The sequence below is a fragment of the Ctenopharyngodon idella genome, chromosome 5 (assembly GCF_019924925.1).
Source record: "Ctenopharyngodon idella isolate HZGC_01 chromosome 5, HZGC01, whole genome shotgun sequence".
NCBI classification, from domain to species: domain Eukaryota; kingdom Metazoa; phylum Chordata; class Actinopteri; order Cypriniformes; family Xenocyprididae; genus Ctenopharyngodon; species Ctenopharyngodon idella.
In genome coordinates, this window is record NC_067224.1 from 35,556,652 (window position 1) to 35,576,463 (window position 19,812).

The window sequence follows — 19,812 nt, forward strand, 5'->3', positions numbered from 1 at the left end:
AAGGATTTTTTGCATATTTGAACTCTTTACAGCGGTGACTGAATGATTTTGAGATCCATCTTTTCACACTGAGGACAACTGAGAGACTCAAACACAACTAATAAAAAAGGTTCAAACATTCACTGATGCTCCAGAAGGAAACACGATGCATTAAGAGTCGGGGGGTGAAAACTTTTGAACAGGATGAAGATGTACAAATTTTTCTTATTTTGTTTAAATATAAATTTTTTCATTTAGTACTGCCCTTCGGAAGCAACAGAAGATACTTACATGTTTCCCAGAAGACAAATTAAGTACAATTTACCTTGATCTTCAAATTCAAAAAGCATTGTGTTTCCTTCTGGAGCATCAGTGAATGTTTGAACCTTTTTTATTAGTTGTGTTTGAGTCCCTCAATTGTCCTCAGTGTGAAAAGATGGATCTCAAAATCATTCAGTCACTGCTGTAAAGGGTTCAAATATGCAAAAAATCCTCGAAAACTAAAGAATCTGCAGGACCTGGAGGATTTTTCTGAAGAACAGAGCTCAGTTTAACTGCTCAGAACAAACAAGGTACTCATGAACAACCATCACAAAACAAAAAAACAGTCGTAGATCATCCAGGTAACCACACACAGTATTAAGAATCAATGGTTCACAAACTTTTGAATGGGGTAATTTGAATAAATTCAGCTATTTTTTTGTCTTATGGATTATATGTAAACATCTTTTATGTAAAATATCTTACTCGGGACAGTACTAAATGAAAAATAACATGCATTTTGTACGATCTCTTATTTTGTTAAAAATTTTTACATTTTCACAAATTCTGCAAGTGGTTCACATACTTTTTCTTGCAACTGTACATACATTTCTAAATACAGAGTCATACAGGTATTGAACAACATGACAGCATTTAAATGTTTGGCTGAACTCTCCCTTTAAACATTCATAAAGACAGACTGTCTTATTAGCAATAACAAGACGTCTCTTTATTATTTCACCCCCTCTCCTCAAGTGTATCTCAGCTCTCAACTAAAAGTGTTCCTGGCAGAGTCTGCAGGGTGTGGCACAGAAACTTATGAATGTATTTTGGAAAAAAGAAACACCCACAATCTTCTGCAAAAAGAAAGAGGAAAAAACGCACCACAGATGTCATCTGAATTTATGTCTGTAATTACCTTATTTTAATAACACACAGAGAGAGAATGAAAGAGGGAAAGAGAGAGGCCCTCTCAGACACTCTTATCCGCTGTTTCTGCCAAGTGCATTTGCCAAGATCTGCAGCGTTTGATGTTGTTGTGTTTGTTATCTGGGTGTTTCTTTCCTTCTTCCTTTTGTCAGCCTCTCTCTCTTGCTCTCCTTTTGAATGCTATTATGTCTGCCTCTCTGCTTCAGTGGACTTGTGACACGTCTTTCACTCTTGCGTCACCCCCATCAAGCCCTGCAATAATGAAAATCTGAATTGTGAAAAGCACGGATGACTCACCACAGCTGAGATATGATGTGCAATATAAGGCTAGAGACCATCGTTTCTGCTCTGAACAATATCGGCGGTTCTAGAGAGCTTAAGAGAATATCAGGGGCATTTACTGTCGCTGTAGAGTTTTTGAAGATGAGAGTGAGTGGAACTGTCACTCTTCAGAAGAGGGTTCTTGGGGATAATTCATGAGTGCCGGTGGCCTTGTGGTTAAGAATCGGGGTTGGAATTGGAAAAGTTATTGAAAAGTACATGCTACACGTGGATACAAAGGAGTACAGGCTGGCTACTTCAACATTTCTGAGATATTGGGCCATTTAAGTCAACATCGTTTTAGTTAAATAGTTTTAGTTAAAGGCACAATATGTGCGATTTTTTTTGGGTTAAAATATCCAAAAAACACTAGAACAATGTTATATATTTTGTTGACTTGTGTACTTACATTATTCCAAATGATTCCAACAATATTTAAATCCAGAGAAAGCAGCAATTTTGACCAGTGTAACGGACCATGCACTCAAAAAAATGAATTGTTGGATTTACTTAAAAAAGAAGTGTCAAGTGGTTCCACGCAACTATATTGAGTAATTTGTACAAATAACAATTTAGTTGAATGAACAAAAGAAATTCAAGTAAAGCTGACAAAATTTCTTTGAGTAAATACAAATCGTTTGAATGTCACTGTTACATAATATTTATATGTACAGTTTACTTAATAATGTTACGTTTATTACGTAAAGTGAACAGATTTATTGACTTAATTTACCTTATTAAATGAACTAGTTTCTCTACAAAATGCGCTCAAAATATAACTAATTGAATTGAGAGCAAGAATTCCATCCTAAACATATGTATATGAGGCTCACAGCCTAAACACAGGCGACACTCTTCTGCGTAATGGTAACCACAAAATTCAAAAACATTACAGAAACTCCTCTAAATGTCCAACATAACTGAACATTAAACATTAACATAAACTAACAACATCTTTCCTTTTACTGAAAAACACATAAAATAACACTTTAATCCCAAAATTTACTCTCCTAATGCAGTCCCTTGCAAAGCATGCTGGGAACTACGGATCCACTGCCCAGTTAGTTATGTCAACATTAATTTGTGCGTTTCACTCAGCAATTTTAAGTTGACTGAACAAACACTTACTAAGTTAAGCTGACAATACTCATTTTTAGTAGAAACAACGCAGTTAAATTATGTTCATGTAGTTACATGAGTTTTTTAAGTAATGTGAACAAGGGTGGTTTGAGTGAAACTAACAACAGTGAAAGTTAATTTTTTTGAGTGTGTCATTGCGTCGCCTGTCAATGTCGTCATATCCGTGTTACCATCATTTTTTTTTTTTTTTTTTTGGTTTTACTTCCGTATGAAACCATGGAATCACAAAATATGCTTTTATGTGCTTTATTAGACAGGTGAGCAACTGTTTGGATACCTTTATTGATAGAAAACTAATCATTGTTATATAGCTCAATGCGGTTAGTCTTATTGTTTGAATATCTCGTTTTCTTGATTTACCGCAATGTATGTACCATGCTTCAGAGACAACACTATTGTCAAGTGGCTAACATAGCATAATCAGAAAAAGTTTATTAGTAGTAACAGTAAAACAGCATTTTCTCCACCATACAATATATTTCAAAATGAATTGCATGCCATTTAGCAACACAAGTCATCCAGCTTTTATTAATATGATATTCTAATATTGATCTAGCTTGCTGTAATGTGCAACAAGTGTTTCATACCAGCCACTGAGCGAACGCACAAAGTAATGTTATACCATAACTTTCAACACACTCAAATGTATTTTTAGTATGATTTTTACCAAGTAAAACAGCGCTGCTTTACCCCACGATTTTAATTAGTCAAATAAAGTGACCTGTATGAGTAGTAATTCAGCACTTGCAGCCATTTCATTAGAATGAAATAAAATAATGTGAATTTATGTGATCAAACATAACTCTAAAAAAGTACAAGGAAGAAGGAAGAGGATGTTAAATGTAACTTTAATTGTAAAATAAACATATACAACAAAACAAAACAAAAGGAGTGGCAGCGGCCGACTGTGGCATATAAGCATAATAAAAACACCAACGTAAAATGTCCCCGGCCCCGCCCAGCTTCACAGTAACCTTAATAAAACTTTAATAAATTATTAGCTCATCCATAAACATGATTTCTGCTTTAGTCCCGTCGGATTGCTTTCCATCGTTTGTGGAGGTGAAGACAACTCCCATGATTCCACACTCATTCAGAGCGTCATCAAGCTACGCCTTTGTTATTGTTTTGAATAAGCGACCTCTAGTGGCGAAACTTACATTTTGTGCCTTTAACAATAACTACACTGGTCAAAATGAAATCAAAATTGACCCTATTTGCTTTTTTTAACACATTTAAGCATGACAGCGTCGATATGCTTATTAATTAATCACTTATCAAATTGTTAATTCAGAGATGATACACATTGTCCTCTTCAGCTGTTGTGTCATATCTTGCACCTTGAATCTGCATCTAGCTATCTTTGAATCTTATGAATGTTCTCTGAACGTTCTGGATCAAGTAGTAACATTTAAAAAACGTTAGACCATGATAGAGTAACACTAAATTTGTGTGTTAGCTTTACAGCTGTACTTGCAATATAAAAAGGTCACTGCCATTTTTCAAACAATCAGAAGTCATTGCTGGAATGAGATCATAATCTCGTGTTTTTCAAACTGTTGCGATCCATGCCGATAAGCTGTACATCAAGGCAGAGTGACTTTTCTTCTTTCTTTTGTTAGTTGTCATTTAGCAGATAGTTTTCCTCTAAAGTGATTTACTGTGAACTAACTCAGGTGTCTTGCTCAAGGGCACAGTTGTAAATGTCATCAGTGTTCCTTGGCTGCCCCTAACGCCAATCAAACCAGCAACCTCAAGAAAACACTGAATAGATATTTCATCACGGGCCTGCGTAGTATCAAATATCACAGTGTGTTTTTGTGAAGTATTTAATAATTTTATGTATTTCAACAGTGGAACCAGCCACATTCCCAAGTGCGTTTAATTTAAGACTCCAATTCTTTCCATGTTGAGATGCAGATGCAGGCCTGTAAAAAATAGATGTGTGTGAGTGTGCGCACGTGTTGCATCTTTCCATTGTGAAAGTGTGTGTTTCCTGAAAGCCATATCTGGACACGAGCCAGTCTAAACGAGGCACATTAGCACACGTAATGCCATCGCGTTCGCCAGCCAAGCGCCTTATAAAATCTTCAAATTCCACTCTACACTTTGAAGTCGATTGTATTACTTTTAAAGCATGGATATTTGCAGTTGTTACCCTTGTTCAGCACATCTTAACTGCATGAGGTACATTCTGCAAATCTCTTTTGAAGTTTTCTGAGGTAAGTTAACTAAAAAAACATGGCGTTGCCTAAAAACAGCAGCTGTGTCGGTGAAAGAGATGAGTCCTTTTTTGTGCGGGGGGAAGCAAACCCGGTGCGTGATGAGAGGTTAAGGACAGATAAATTGATGGTAAAGTACAATCACTCTGTCAGAAGCAGAAGACCTGCAGTCTTTAATCTTGCATGAGCCCTGGAGAGCAGAATGTCCTGCTTTCAAGTTCAGAGCTATTGCCATTGAAGTGGCAAAGGAACAGCCAAGAGAAATATTCTCTTTTCCCCCCTCTTCTCCAGGCATCCGAGAGTGAAAAATGAGTTTCTGTTTTCTGTAAAAGCATATCAGTGTAATTAAGGCTTTTGTCCTCTATCTAATGATCATAATTACATACAGTCTTCCATTTAATTTCCACCCAGAAATTCCTCGCTGGCAGCAATGGATCATCTTCAGATCCAGTCCACTTGAACAGGCCCGTGTTTGACTCAACACCACTCATGTGGACATTGTTCCAGATTTATGAGGGGGAGGAACACGCTGCACTGCAGTTTGTGGTGGTTTTTTTACACTCTGATTAATAAGAGGAACAGACTGTGGATTATATTGAACATGTCTGTGTTTAGACAAGCAGGAAAGTTGTAGGCTCTGCAAAGGCTTTGTCTGTTGAATTACTTATAGTGTATAGCTAACATTTATGTTATAGTCATTTTGAGTAATATTATATTTGCATACAAAGGAAAACTGAATTTTCTTTACTCTTTTAAAATTAGAGGCTAATTTGTCTTCAGTGAAAGTGCAACTTTTGTATTATGCAACACAATCCGTCAAACAAAACAAATTAGATGTTTAGTATACTGTTTTTTTTTTATATACTGATGAGATTTCACTCCCTCCATAATCCACCCAGACCGTTTAAGGAAACTAAGAGGCAAAAAAGAAATGGTCATGGCATATGTCACAGTTATAGGGCTGTAAAATCGATTAATCGCATCTAACATAAAAGTTTGTGTTTCATAATATATATATATAATACACACACACATAATGACATTTATGTATATTATATATATGTCTGTGGGATGCAATTAATTGCAATTAACCGATTTTAAAGCCCTATATTGTATTAATGATGTTACAATGGCATTAATTTGAACAAAAAACTTTTTATGTGTTTTGGCTGTTCATTTACACGACAACGGTGTTTTGGGGGCCTGAAAAAACACACGTTTTTGAAAGCAATATCGTTATCGTCTCCTTGTAAACTACAAAATGTGAATTTGTGAAAACGGTGACGTCATGCGCATGCGTGTTATATGTTTGTTTACAAAGTGACATCGCCAACTACTGACCTGTCATGAATAATACAGCATTTTCTGTCGTTTTTGCAGATCCGTGTGAACGGGGAATGTTTTGACAACTTTGTCGGCTATATGCAATAATGCAAAGGAAAACTTTTCTGCACCAAATCAAAGCATATTAGGGGCTGTTTACACAACACCGTTTTCAACTAAAAACAGAAAACTTTTTATCCATTTTGGCCGTTCATTTACATAACGGCGTTTTGGGTGCCTGAAAACGCAAACTTTTGAAAACTGGTTTTAAGGTGCAAGGTTTTTAAAACGGTCTCTGTGAAAACAACAAAAACGCGAAACTGAGAAAACGATGACGTCATGCATATGCGTATTACATGTTCTGTCTATAGTGTTTTATCGCCATCTAATGGCCTGGCAGCAGAATACAGCGTTTTTAGTCGTTTTCATGGATTCATGTGAATGGGGATCGTTTTGACAATGGTGTTGTGTGTACGTGGAAAACTCAAAAGAAAAACTTCTTTGTTTTAAGCATATTGTTGTCGTGTAAACGTACCCTTAGAATGATTTCTGATGGATCATGTGACGTTGAAGACTGGAGTAATGATGCTAAAATGTCAGCTTTGTCATCACAAGAATAAATTACATTTTTAAATATATTACAATAGAAAACTATTTAAAATCATAATAATATTTCACAATATTACTTTTTTTTTTACTGTTTTTTTAATTAAATAAATGCAGCCTTGGTGACCATAAGAGCCGTCCTTCAAAAACGTAAAATTTTACCAACCCCAAGCATTTGCACGTTAGTGTTGTATATAGATTTTTTTCTTAAAAGTAAGCCACCTATTTAATTTCAAAGATGGTGTAAAACAGTCATGTTTTTGGATCAAGAAATTGTAACAAAGATTGATTTCAGGGGAAAAATGTTATAAAAGTTTACAGTATGTCCTCCTTAAATAGTATTTATAAGCTGACATTGCCTTTAATAATGACTTTGTTTCAGTTTATTTTCATCAAACCCCCTCGAGATCTGTTTATGTGGAGATGAATTTTACAGTCACGATCTGTTGTAGTAGTTAATCTGTGTGTTTGTGTTTTGACTGACTGCATAAACTTCATTATTAAACTTTTCCTGCTGTAATTTCACTGTTCATCAAACAGCATAAAATATTTCAGTAAAACACTTTTACACCCACACAGAGACATGTGTGTGTGTGGCCTGAGTTGGCCCCAAAGTGTATCCCTTTGAAAACAAAACTTTTCTTTGTATCCAGTGAGCGGAACAAGGCCTGTGCAAGTGCTGACTTGTGCTGAGATGTGTTCTTGGAGAGTTCTGGAGTGTCTGAGACGGTTCTTCTAATCTTTATCACCAGTCTGCAATCAAACCTTTCACTATTTAACGTACACTGTCATCTAGATGGTTCTTCAAAACTCTTCCGATAGAACAGATACACTTATGTTCACACAAACAAATCCCAATCATCCATTCCTTTTTTGCATAAAAGGCATGTATGTGTGTGCTGAATGCCTCTGTGTGGTTGCTAGTGTGTTCTGAATGATTTTAGCACATTGCTATGCAGTTGTAGATTTTTCTGGGTGATTGCTATTATGGCTGGGCGATAAATGATATCATATTGAGATAACGATAAAAATTTACATCGATAACGATAATAAGCTCAGAACATTTTTACTGGATATGGATTAATCTAACAGCTTATCGCACTGCAGAAATAAACGCTACATTAGCCAGTCAGTGCATGTCGCTACTAAGAGATTTCTGAGTGTTTCTGTGTGAATAAACGGCACGGTTTCATCTCAGCGTGATATTCACAGAGTTTTCAGCGTCTGTCGTCTCAATATATGAGGACATGAACAGATGAACTTTATCTCCAGAGCTGCTTTGAGAGTCACTTCACAAGCTTTTCATTTGAGAAAACTACCATCAAATACACACTGAAACTGAAACTAAAACTAAAAGGTCTTCACGACAAACCGTCAAAATAAAAGTTCAGTTTAACTTCAAGAAATTGACAGAAATATATCACTACTGTATACTAAAATGTACTTCTCAAAGTAATAATAATAATAATAATAATATTTGTAAGGAATATTATACAACCAAGATATTTTTTCATCCATGTTTTATCTTTTTACAGCTCTGTTGTTCAGCATCTTATTTGACAAAAAATAAAAAAGCAATGTTTTGTTGTAAATTAATTGTTATATTTTCATTTGATTACATTTGCATGATTAAATTGTTAAAGTTTATATAAATATGTATTAAATCATATAACACAGAATCCCCCAAAAAATAAAATGGAAAACACAGAATTTAGGGAAAAAATAAAATGGATTTCATGGGGCCCTAAATTAAAAGGTAGCTACTCTGTGGAGTTTAATTGTGAACAAACAAGTTTACATTCATTCTCAAGGTCTAACAAATATGTGGAAAGGATTTCCTTCCCCACTAATGGTAAATGAATATTGCGATAAATATCGATATCTTATGATATGGAAAAAAAAGTATTGTGATAATATTTTGGCCATAACGCCCAGCCCTAGTTGCTATATCTCCTTGCACTCCCAAGTCTCTATATGCTGAAAAAAAAACTGAACTGAACTTGCTGGTTTAAGATGGTCTTTAGCAGGTTGGAGAGCTGACTTCTAGTTGTGTCATGTAGACAATCACTCACTTAATGGCACTGATATGGACTTTCAGACATTTTCTAGATTCCAACACCCTCTGTCTCTCTCTTTCTTTCATACCTCTGTGTTCTCTCACCTGAGACCTCATTCAGTTCATAATTAACAAACCCCCCAGAACCCATCTGTGCATTCCCTTAAGATGAGGTTTAGTCGAATACAGCACTCTCCGTTCTCACACTGTTCGGGCCATGCGTGCTGTTTTAATCATAGTTCATAAAACACCTCAGTCTTTAAGACACGTTTCCAGACGATTTACCGGCAGAGGGAAGTTAATGATTTGCAAGTGTGTCTGTTACTACATTTATTAGCGGCCGATGTTTCTAAATTTCTACATGGGCATAATGCCCCAATATGCCCATGTCATGCTTTCAATTTTTTTATTTTTTTATTATAAATATATGTTTGCATTGTTTGTGATAAATCTCCCTCTCTTTCTCTTTCAGTGCCTGGTAATCTGGGCTGTTTTAAGGACAGCGGCGATCCAGCACCTCTGTCCGGAGGCTATCAGACCTCCAATAAACTCACCATTCAGAACTGCATCAGCTTCTGCCGCAACCAAAGATACAAGGTACTAATTTCACCATGGGAAATGCAATCAATAGCAAGTGATAGAACAGAATGATGCATTTTAGTGATTATACCACATTTAAAGAGTTTTGTTTGGTGAGGTGGAAGATGCCTACCATATAATTCATTATTATCACTACGTTTTGGCACATTAATATAGAATCATGTGTGGTCACTCACGTGGTGATATTGGTTACTTCACAACAGTTATGAATGTGGCTCGTCCAGTCAGATTTTATTTAGTTACCTTTTTATGGGTGAATCTAACAAACATGTCTAGGTCACATTTAATCCCAAAATCAAAATAAATTCAATTAAATAGAAATTATATTTGCATAAGGTCTAAATTTTTGCAAGATTTAACAAAAACAAAACATTAAGCTTAAAAATTTAGATTAAGCTTTATTTATTTTGTAATTTCCATTGTTCTTAATGGTGATTCTCATAAGATTTTCATTAATATAATATAATATATATATATATATATATATATATATGGTCATGTTTTTTATATATATATTAGTATTTATATAATAGGGTAGCATTCATGTGATATACTACTATACATTTATACTATATTATATTAATGAAAATCTAATGAGAATATATAAATTTATAAAAATATATATAATATATATACATTTAAAAATACTTGCATAACCTTTTCCCTAGAATTATGATTTTTGTCCTTTTTCCACAGTTAATGACTCAGCAAAAAAAAAAAAAAAAATCAATATTTGTTCAAGATGTAATCATGTGCTGCATCTGTTTGTGTGGGATGAAATCAATAATATATATTGTATTTTGCTTGCTTTTCTGATTGCCTGCACCCTTGGATTGTCCAGGTATGAGAGAATTATGAGTCCCTGATTATTTCTTGCATCTTTTTTTCAGCTGGCTGGTATGGAATCAGGCTATGCTTGTTTCTGTGGCAACGACCTTGATTATCACCGTCACGGTGATGCTCCGAGCACAGAGTGTAACCATGTGTGTTTTGGAGACCACACCCAGCCATGTGGAGGCGACGGACGTGTCATAGTCTTCGACAGTAAGTTTTAATAGTCTCATTACCTGTGCAAAAGACAAGGATGACCAAGTTAAGGAAAAAACTGAAGCTGTCACTTTTCTCCTATAGCAAAAGTAGGTGCTTGTGGAGGAAACTACACATCGCCCTCTGCAGTAATCTACTCTCCTGACTTCCCAGACAAATACAAACCTGGCAGGGTCTGCTACTGGACCATTCAGGTACAATTAATGTTTTAATATCCTAATGGAGAGAGAGCCTGGTAGAGCCAAAACACATCATATGTATCTGGCATACTGACAGCGGTCTTATCTTTGTCATGTTGCTCTTCCAGGTTCCAGGAGCTTCCGTCATTTTGTTCAACTTTACTTTCTTCAATATTGTGGACCAGACTGATATGGTGGAACTGTTGGATGGCTACTCCAATCAGGTGGTGGCACGATTTGATGGCCGCAATCCACCTCGGGACATCATAAACATCACTGCAGACTTCGTCATTTTGTATTTTTTCTCGGATAGGACAAATGAGGCACAGGGATTTTCTGTTCTTTATCATGGTGAGAATTTCTTTTGATTTATATTTGGAAACATTTGAATGTCCATTTTTATATGTGGTCATATCACTGCAAATGTTACATTTAAAAGTGAGAAATTGAAATGCACATATCTTCTAAAAGTTTGGAGTCAATAAGAGTTTTTTTTTTTTTTTTTTTTTTTTTTTGTCAATACTTTTATTCAGTAAGGATGCATTAAATTGATAGAAAAATAACACTTTAACAAGACATTTATAATGTTACAAAAGATTTAAATAAATAAATGCTGTTCTTTTCACTTTCTATTCATCAAAACATCCTGAAAAAATGTATCACAGTTTCCACAAAACTATTAACCAGCACAAATGTTATCAATATTGATAATAGCAACAAATCAGCATATTAGAATGATTTCTGAAGGATCATGTGACACTGAAGACTGGAGTAATGATGCTGAAAATTCAGCTTTGCCATCACAGGAATAAATAACATATATATATATAAATATTTTAACTTTTACAACTATTTTTTACCTTTACAACTATTTACAGTTATTTGTAAAGAATTTCTCACAATATTACTGTTTTTACTGTATTTTTTATCAAATAAATGCAGGCTTGGTGAGCATTAGAGACCTAAAAAAATTGTTTTTTAATCTTACTGACTCAAACTTTTGAATAGTGTATTTTGTTGACTTTATGACTACACTAGCACATAAATGGCCTCAAAGCTAAGAGACACAGACTAAAAACAACATAACTCTAAAATTAGGCATCATAAATGATGTCACTAAATACACTATGTGTAAGCAGTGCTCTCTGGACACTTTTTGTCATATCTATACAATTTTCAGACATGCTGCCACTTTCTGTTGTGTTGTTTTGGGAGGCAGAGTTCAATAACCACAATCTGAGGAAGAATAAAAGGGAGTGGGAAGTATAAAATGGAAAAAGGTTTTTCTGAAAGAAAAGGTCAGCGAAGCAAATTGGCTTTCACTATTCACAGAGCCTTTTTTTCCCTGCAGGCAGAGTTTGATTCAAACACCACATACTGCGTTTATATCTGCGTCTACAACGCCGAATGAAAGACGTGATGTTATTTTGAAAGAGCTTAGAAATCTCTCTCCGTAATGTCCGGGAGGACGTCAAAAGAGACGTTATGAATTTTAATCAGATGATGCGTATCTTAACAAGGAATTTTTGGGTTCTGTTTTGTGTTTCATTGGCTCACATCACAACATATTAATTCCCCTCAGCTTTTAGAAATCAAGGAGTCAGACCTGTGGAAGAGGATGCTGATGGTGATGAAGAGGACACTAGTACATTGCGGCCACATACAGGAAGCACTACAGCAAAATCAAATACCAGTCAGAGTGGAAAATCCTCCCTCCTGTACTATGTAATCACATCAAGTCCTGCAAACATGCCAGGTCAGTGGCAAGGACCAGATCGGACTACAGGCCACAGCACCAGTATGTGTCCAGTTCATTATGCTTCAGTTCTTACTTTGTATACTAGATATCATCACCAACTAGACGTAGCCTGATAGCCTGGTGAGAATGCGTAACAATTTCACTGCATACTGTCTTAAACAAAAAAAAGGGTGATTTATCACCTTACTCTTACTAAAGTTTACCATGGTAACCATACTTGCTGCCAAAATGCTTAAAAATGATATCCCTGTATTTTTCAGATTCAATATATGTTTTGATATTTATACATTTGCTTAGTAATTTGTTTCCAAGTATACTGGAAATTAATTTAATGTAAGAACTAAAAATATAATCTAGTTTAAAAAAATCAGGACAAGGAAGGAAAAAATGTATTTTATATTTTTGATTTATATGCTCTTATATAACCATCCATAATAATACATAGAACTAATAGCAAATCAGCATATTAGAATGATTTCTGAAGGATCATGTGACACTGAAGACTGGAGTAATGGTGCTGAAAATTCAGTTTTGCATCACAGGAATAAATTACATTACAAAATATATTCAAATACAAAACAGTTATTTTAAATTGTAATAATATTTCAAAATATTACTGTTTTTACTGTATTTTTTATAAAATAAATGTAGCGTTGGTGAGCATAAGAGACTTCTTTTTAAAACATTTTAAACAAAATCAAAATCCCAAGCTTTTCAACAGTAGAATTCATTGGATTAAATGTTTTGTATATATGAAAAATGCCACAGAGCAACTTCTGAAAACATTTCTTTCAGTCTTTTGGGAACTGAATGGCCAAGTATAAAGTTCATTAAAATCATCACAATTTACACAATGTTGCTTTACAAAATTGGCAGGAAAACCATCAATAAATATATTAAATATTATATTGCTACATTTAGTGTTACTGTAGTAGCATTAGCCACCATTGTTAAAAGATATATTTAACAAAAAGACTGAAAGCTTCCTTGGGAGATCCCATATTAATACATTATGATTTTACAGTAGTAACATTACTGTAATGTAGGAGCTGGCGAATCATGTGCATTTTTTTTCATGTGCATTGTTAGCTTTCAAATTTAGCTTATGTTAGCTCTGTGCTTTACATTTCTAAAGCTAGCCACTCTTTATACTAGTACTTGAGTTTTCGCTAGTGATAACCTTACCTTTTTGTACAACTGTAATTATGAGGCTGCATTAGTTTTACTGTCTGTCACTAATAAACATGTCATGTTTTACAGTGTGGACCATCTATGCATTAGCTGCTCTGCTAACGCTAACAGTCATAGCCATGGTAGCTAAGCTGCTCCTGCATCTTACTGTAAAGTAAGTATATATGCTACAAAATAAATATATTTTATGAAGTTCTTCAATTTGACATGCCACTATAAAGAACTGTGGTGATGTTGATGATTGAATTGACTAGCTTATCTCCCCATAGAAGGTTTTTTATTGCAGGTTCAACTACAAGGAAGTCGTGCTTTGATTTGCTGCTTTATCACTGTGCTGTTGTCAGATTTATAGTGTCCATTTTGCTGTTAATGGATGTTCGCCTACACATTTTGCATATCATTTGGTTTTTACCAGGCATATTGAAGCATACATAAAAGTTTGATGTCTTTTTGTTTTTGTCGCCCCCTCTCAGATCACCGTCCATCCCGTCAATCAGCGGGTCAGATTCGTGTGCGCAGAGCACTACGTCTGAACCATGGATCATCTTCTACAGACCTTCCACCATCTCTCTGTTTAAGAAGAAACTCAAGAACCACCATGGAGACCTCAGCCCTCTCGTGGGAAACTAACCTCAACGCCTCTGACCTCTATGGCTGCTTTAGCCCCCTAAAAGATGCACACACTGTACGCAATGCTGGTCTTCTGCTGCTGGGCTATGAAAAGGGACCCGACCGATCCCTACTTCACTTTCAAATGACCAGCGCAGGGCCCAGTCTATACGTGCCGATCGTTTGTTGGTAAGAAACAAATAAACTGCGCAAAAAGAGCTTGATGCCGCTGGCCGATGCGCTTACTCTCAATTTGCATCTCAACCAGTCACAAATCATGTGACAGGTGCACATATACACCAAGAGATTTGATTAGCAAAGGAGTGCTGGGATGTTTCTTTTGCCACAGACCAAAACAAACTTAATGACCGTTGGCGAAAAATGGATGAAGTGGCCCAGCTGTTTCTTTCTCTGCTTTCACAGAAGTGATCAACCGATAAGCGTCTGCATTAAAGAAAGCGTGAGACTCCCTGTGGAGCACACTGAAAGACAAAACCACTTACATAACCAAAAAAAAAAAGAAAAAAAAAAAGCCACGGTGCCCAACCAGCCCCTCTGGAGGAGAGATACGATTCTTTTTCACTCACTCTTTAACCTATAATGTAGGTCACCTGTTGTTGAGGAGCACAGAACTCCTTTCTTCAGATGTAAGAGAGCTGGCTGAATCGGTGGAGGATTGATGTCACAATCATGTCGAGAGCAATTCAGACTCAAAGTGAACAACAAAAAAGTCTCGAGAGAGAGAGAGAGAGAGAGAGAGAGAGAGAGAGAGAGAGAGAGAGAGAGAGAGAGAGAGAGAGAGAGAATCAGCGAGATGGACTTCGGTGAACCAAAGCCTGAAATTGCTACAAGTTGGGCAATGTTCAAAACGAGCTGTAGTTGAGACATCCCTATGGACCTCGCTTTCTTCTCTCGTCATCTGTGTTGGGTTTTGATCTTTCTGCATTGCCTTTAAGTGCCTTCAGGACTAAAAAAAAAAAACACTTGTCTGTCTTCTAAGCTGTCATAATGTCTCAATGATGTAAACAAGCATTGATCCTTTGGAGCATTGAATTGCAAATGAGAATAAGCACTAAGGAAGTGCTTTTCTTTTTGGGGATTCTCGAGATAAATGTAGTCCTGTGGGTGTCATTGTGGCATATTATTCTTGTCAGGTTTTCGAATTGAGCAAGAGAAGCATCGTGATGAACATTGTGTAATTCTATGTGGGAACAATCAAACATCATCCCCTTTTCATTTCACTCCTCAACAGAGGCAGTGTTGAAATTCTTCCCAAACAATTTGCTCTTTCTCCCCCTTCACCACAACTTGAGCTCTCACATTCTGAAGCACTTTTCCAGCCAGCCAAAAACCATGCGGATCACTGCACTGCTAGCTGCGAGGATTGAGGACGCTCCTGCAAAGGAACGCGCAAACTGGTTAAAGGGATAGTCCACCCGAGAATGAACATTCTGTCAGCATTTACGTTCTTGGAACATAAGAGAAGATATTTTGACGAATGTTTTAATTGTTTTTGTCCGTACATTGAGTCCATGTCAGTGGGATCCAAAACAACATTGGGCCTCATTCATGAAACATTTTTTTGTTCCGATGTAAATTTTCAGATTCATGAAAGTGTTCATTTATTCAAAATGTTAGTTGGTACGAAAAAAATGTACACCTGCTCCCAACCACACACGTACATGGTGCATAGAACATCCAAATGTTAAAGGGTTAGTTCACCCAAAAATTAAAATTCTGTCATTAATTACTCACCCTCATGTCGTTCCACACCCGTAAGACCTTCGTTCATCTTCGGAACACAAATTAAAATATTTTTTATGAAATCCGATGGCTCAGTGGGGCAAGTTAATTTACACTTTCAGTGCCCAGAAAGGTACTAAAGACGTATTTAAAACAGTTCATGTGACTACAGTGGTTCAACCTTAATATTATAAAGCGACGAGAATATTTTTTGTGCAACAAAAAAACTAAATAACGACTTTTCAACAATATCTAGTGATGGCCGATTTCAAAACACTGCTTCATGAAGCTTCGAAGCTTTACAAATCTTTTGTTTCGAATCAGTGGTTCGGAGCGCCAAAGTCACGTGATTTCAGCAGTTTGACACGCGATCCAAATCACTGATTCGAAACAAAAGATTCGTAAAGCTTCAAAGCAGTGTTTTGAAATCGGCCATAACTAGATATTGTTGAAAAGTCGTTATTTTGTTTTTCTGGCACACAAAAAGTATTCTTGTCGTATTCATCAAAAATATCTTAGTTTGTGTTCTGAAGATGGATGAAGGTGTGATGGGTGTAGAACGACATGAGGGTGAGTAATAAATGACATTATTTTTATTTTTGGGTGAACAAAAATTATTGAAAACGGTTGCGTAATCCATTTTCTTTTTTATTATAGATTACATCAATCGTATTTGTTTGCAAGCTTAACACTATCATTGAATAATTCATTTTAGTTAAAAATTAAAATTGTGAACAAGTGTGTACGCATGCTCCTTTTTACAAGTGATTGGAAAGCATTAACATACACTCAACTATCAAATCTGAGGTTGTTGATGCGTTTGGTCCATTTTACGTACAAATTACTCTGAATTTACTCATACATTTTCAAAAATTACATGAATGAGGCCCAGTGTACCCAAGTGTAAGTAAGTTTGTTTCTGCCCTAAAATAAAAATAAAAAAGGTAATTGTGACTTTTTATCTCACAATTCTGGCTTTTTTTCTCAGAATTACGAGATATAAACTCACAATTGTGAGTTATAAAGTCAGAAATGCATAATATAAAGTCAAAATGGTGTGATATAAAGTCAGGATTGTGAGTTATAGTCAAAATTCCGTTATAAAGTCAGAATTGTGTGTTATAAAGTCAGAACTGCATAATACAAAGTCAAAATTGCATGATCTAGTCAGAATTGGCAGTTATAAAGTCAGAATTGTGTGATATTAAGTCAGAATTGCGAGTTATAGTCAAAATTGTGTTATAAAGTCAGAATTGTGTGATATTAAGTCAGAATTGCATTATAAAGTCAGAATCGCGTGACAAAGTCAGAATTGCTAGTTGTAAAGTCAGAATTGCTTGATATAAAATGAGAATTGCGTGATATAAAGTCAGAATTGTGTGATATAAAGTCAGAATTGCGTGATATAAAATCAAAATTGCGAGATAAATTCAGAATTGCGTGATATAAAGTCAGGATTGTGAGATACAAAGTCATAATTGTGAGTTATGAGATCAGAATTGTGATATAAACTTGCAATTGTGTGTTATAATGTGCAGTTGTGAGGGAAAACAGACTGACGTTTTTTCTCAGAATTGAGAGTTTCTCCTAATTCTGACTTTATAACTCGCAGTTGCATGTTATAAAATCAGAATTGTGAAATATAAACTCACAATTCTGACTTTATAAGATGTAATTGGGAGTTTATATCATGCAATTCTGACTATAACTTGCAATTGCGAGTTTAAATCTTGCAATTCTGAGACAAAGTCAGAATTGTGAGATGCAATCTCGCAATTGCGAGAAAAAAAGAATTGTGAGATAAAAAGTCACAATTACGTTTTTTATTTTTTTTATTTAGTGGCAGAAACAAGCTTCCATACAAATGATTTTCATTGTTTGGACAAAAAAGTATATATGAAAACAAATTTCATTTTTGAGCAAACAATCCTGTTCATTTAGCTTGTGGTTTACAGCACTTGCACAGCCATCAGTCACAGGTCAACCATTTTGTACTTAGTTCTGTGAGTAGTACTTAATGTAAGTTTTAGTGATATTGTAAAGGCCCTTCATTTAGAAATCCTTTTGAGAACGTTCAGTATGTAATCTGGCACACGGGTGATCATCAGCATTGCATTTTTTGAGGGTATGTCACTAATGCTGCACTTACCAACAAAAACGAATTAACAAAATCACTACATTTTGCACTTTATTACCGAAGTACTTATCTTGTGTAATGTTTTAGGGGCAACCTTTTTAAAAATATGATTATATCACAACTTGCATTTTTTGAAAATCAATATCTAGTATAAGAAAACAAATCATGAGACCTCAGTTAAGCAGGCCACCCACCCAATTCTAGTGCAAACATCTAGTTTTTCCTCAATCTAAGTGTATTTGTCTGCACTCTGTTAATTATTGCAAACTTCATCATAACCTTAGCTCTGCAGTGCCTGAGGCTGCCCATGCATACTAAAGTGTCACCGGTCACAGAGCGAGAGAGAGAGACAAACCCAAAGTGACAGGTTAAATCTAACAAGGTCATATTCATCTGGAAAGGCTGGTGAATAATGCAGAATCCAGACATCCATTTAGATCGCAAAGCCAAACGCCATAGCACTTTTAGCAGTGGAAAAAGTGTCATATCCTTCTGTGGTTTATCACAATGTCAGTAGGCCTTCCTTCTGAGAAACCAACATAGGAATCCCTACAATTTTGGGAAAGGGTGCTTCCAGGGATAGTAAAAAAAGATGTTGTTTTCATGGAATTGTAAATAAAATAGTGAGAATTTTAATTTATACCATAAATTATTGTTATTTTGGATGTAAAATGGGATATAATCTATCTTTTGTATAAGTTACCTTTGTAGTTTTTATTTAATGTGTCCCGAGTGCAAAAATAAATATGCATGTTTCTTATGCCTGTCGTGTTGCTTTGTACACCATGAGTTTGTCACTAATGCCCTTTTTATTAATGATGACATGCAATAATTTACATAGAGGTAAGAAGAGAGCAAGAGAGCGGGAATTTACAATGCAAATTAGATCCTTCGGGAGACTCCAAAATTTGCTTGTAAAATGACCAAAGTTTCACGCACAACCACAGCGTTTTATGACAAAGGGGAAATATGCAAACAAGCATGTATTTGAAAACTAGACAGACCACCAAAACAACATCTGCTGAAGAGGAAAAAGTGAAGGACGGAAGAAATTCGGCTCTGATGTTTTCTGCGTTGCTTAAATGCTTATCAGATAAAATGACTACCAGACGCAGAGTGGATGCACAAACAAAGCCTCTATTACAGGCCCCATGTGTAAGCCATTTCCCCTGTGTGTGTGTGTGTATGTATGTATATATGTGTGTGTGTGTGTGAGGCCCGCCTGCCCACCTGCAGATGTTCATGGTATGTGAGGTGAACACGTTCACAGTGTTACAATGCAAGACAAATGTGAATCGCAAAATAAATACAATTTATCAATGAGGTTAGTTACTGATCTGAATAAATGATGCACTCAGAGTTAATGCATCTAATAAATTCATGGTGATTTGTTTGATTGCCCAATAAACTCAATCAGCCTTTACTCATTAAATAACCACATATAATAAAATCCACTCAGAAAGGCAAACAAGCAGTTCGACATTCATTTACATAATGCTGCTTACTTTAGTCAGAACAGAAACACCGCCGTATTCAACAAGCATGACTATGAATCCTACAGTGCCCCCTACTGGTATGGGTTATTAAATACATATTATCGTTTTTCTCCGGCATTGACTAACTTCACTGTTGAGTATTAAAGTTGTATTGAGGTAATTCAAACAATAAATGATTAGATAACATATTTCAAGCAGTTTAAGTAGTGTTAG

At 35.6% G+C, this 19,812-nt stretch overlaps 1 protein-coding gene across 2 annotated transcripts in view; it reads left to right on the forward strand.

The window, feature by feature from the left end:
* The window catches only part of kremen1 (kringle containing transmembrane protein 1), a 73,980-nt gene extending 55,117 nt beyond the window's left edge, over window positions 1-18,863 (forward strand). Inside the window, exons 4-10 of one of the 2 annotated variants that reach the window (XM_051894184.1) lie at window positions 9,311-9,435; window positions 10,329-10,482; window positions 10,570-10,679; window positions 10,793-11,015; window positions 12,247-12,420; window positions 13,684-13,768; window positions 14,088-18,863. In XM_051894184.1, the coding sequence (XP_051750144.1) occupies window positions 9,311-9,435; window positions 10,329-10,482; window positions 10,570-10,679; window positions 10,793-11,015; window positions 12,247-12,420; window positions 13,684-13,768; window positions 14,088-14,244 (1,028 nt within the window). In that variant the 3' untranslated portion in view covers window positions 14,245-18,863. Of the gene's footprint in view, window positions 1-9,310; window positions 9,436-10,328; window positions 10,483-10,569; window positions 10,680-10,792; window positions 11,016-12,246; window positions 12,463-13,683; window positions 13,769-14,087 lie in introns of both variants that reach the window. The other variant, XM_051894183.1, reaches the window with a different exon arrangement.
* The last annotated feature ends 949 nt before the right edge of the window (window positions 18,864-19,812 follow it).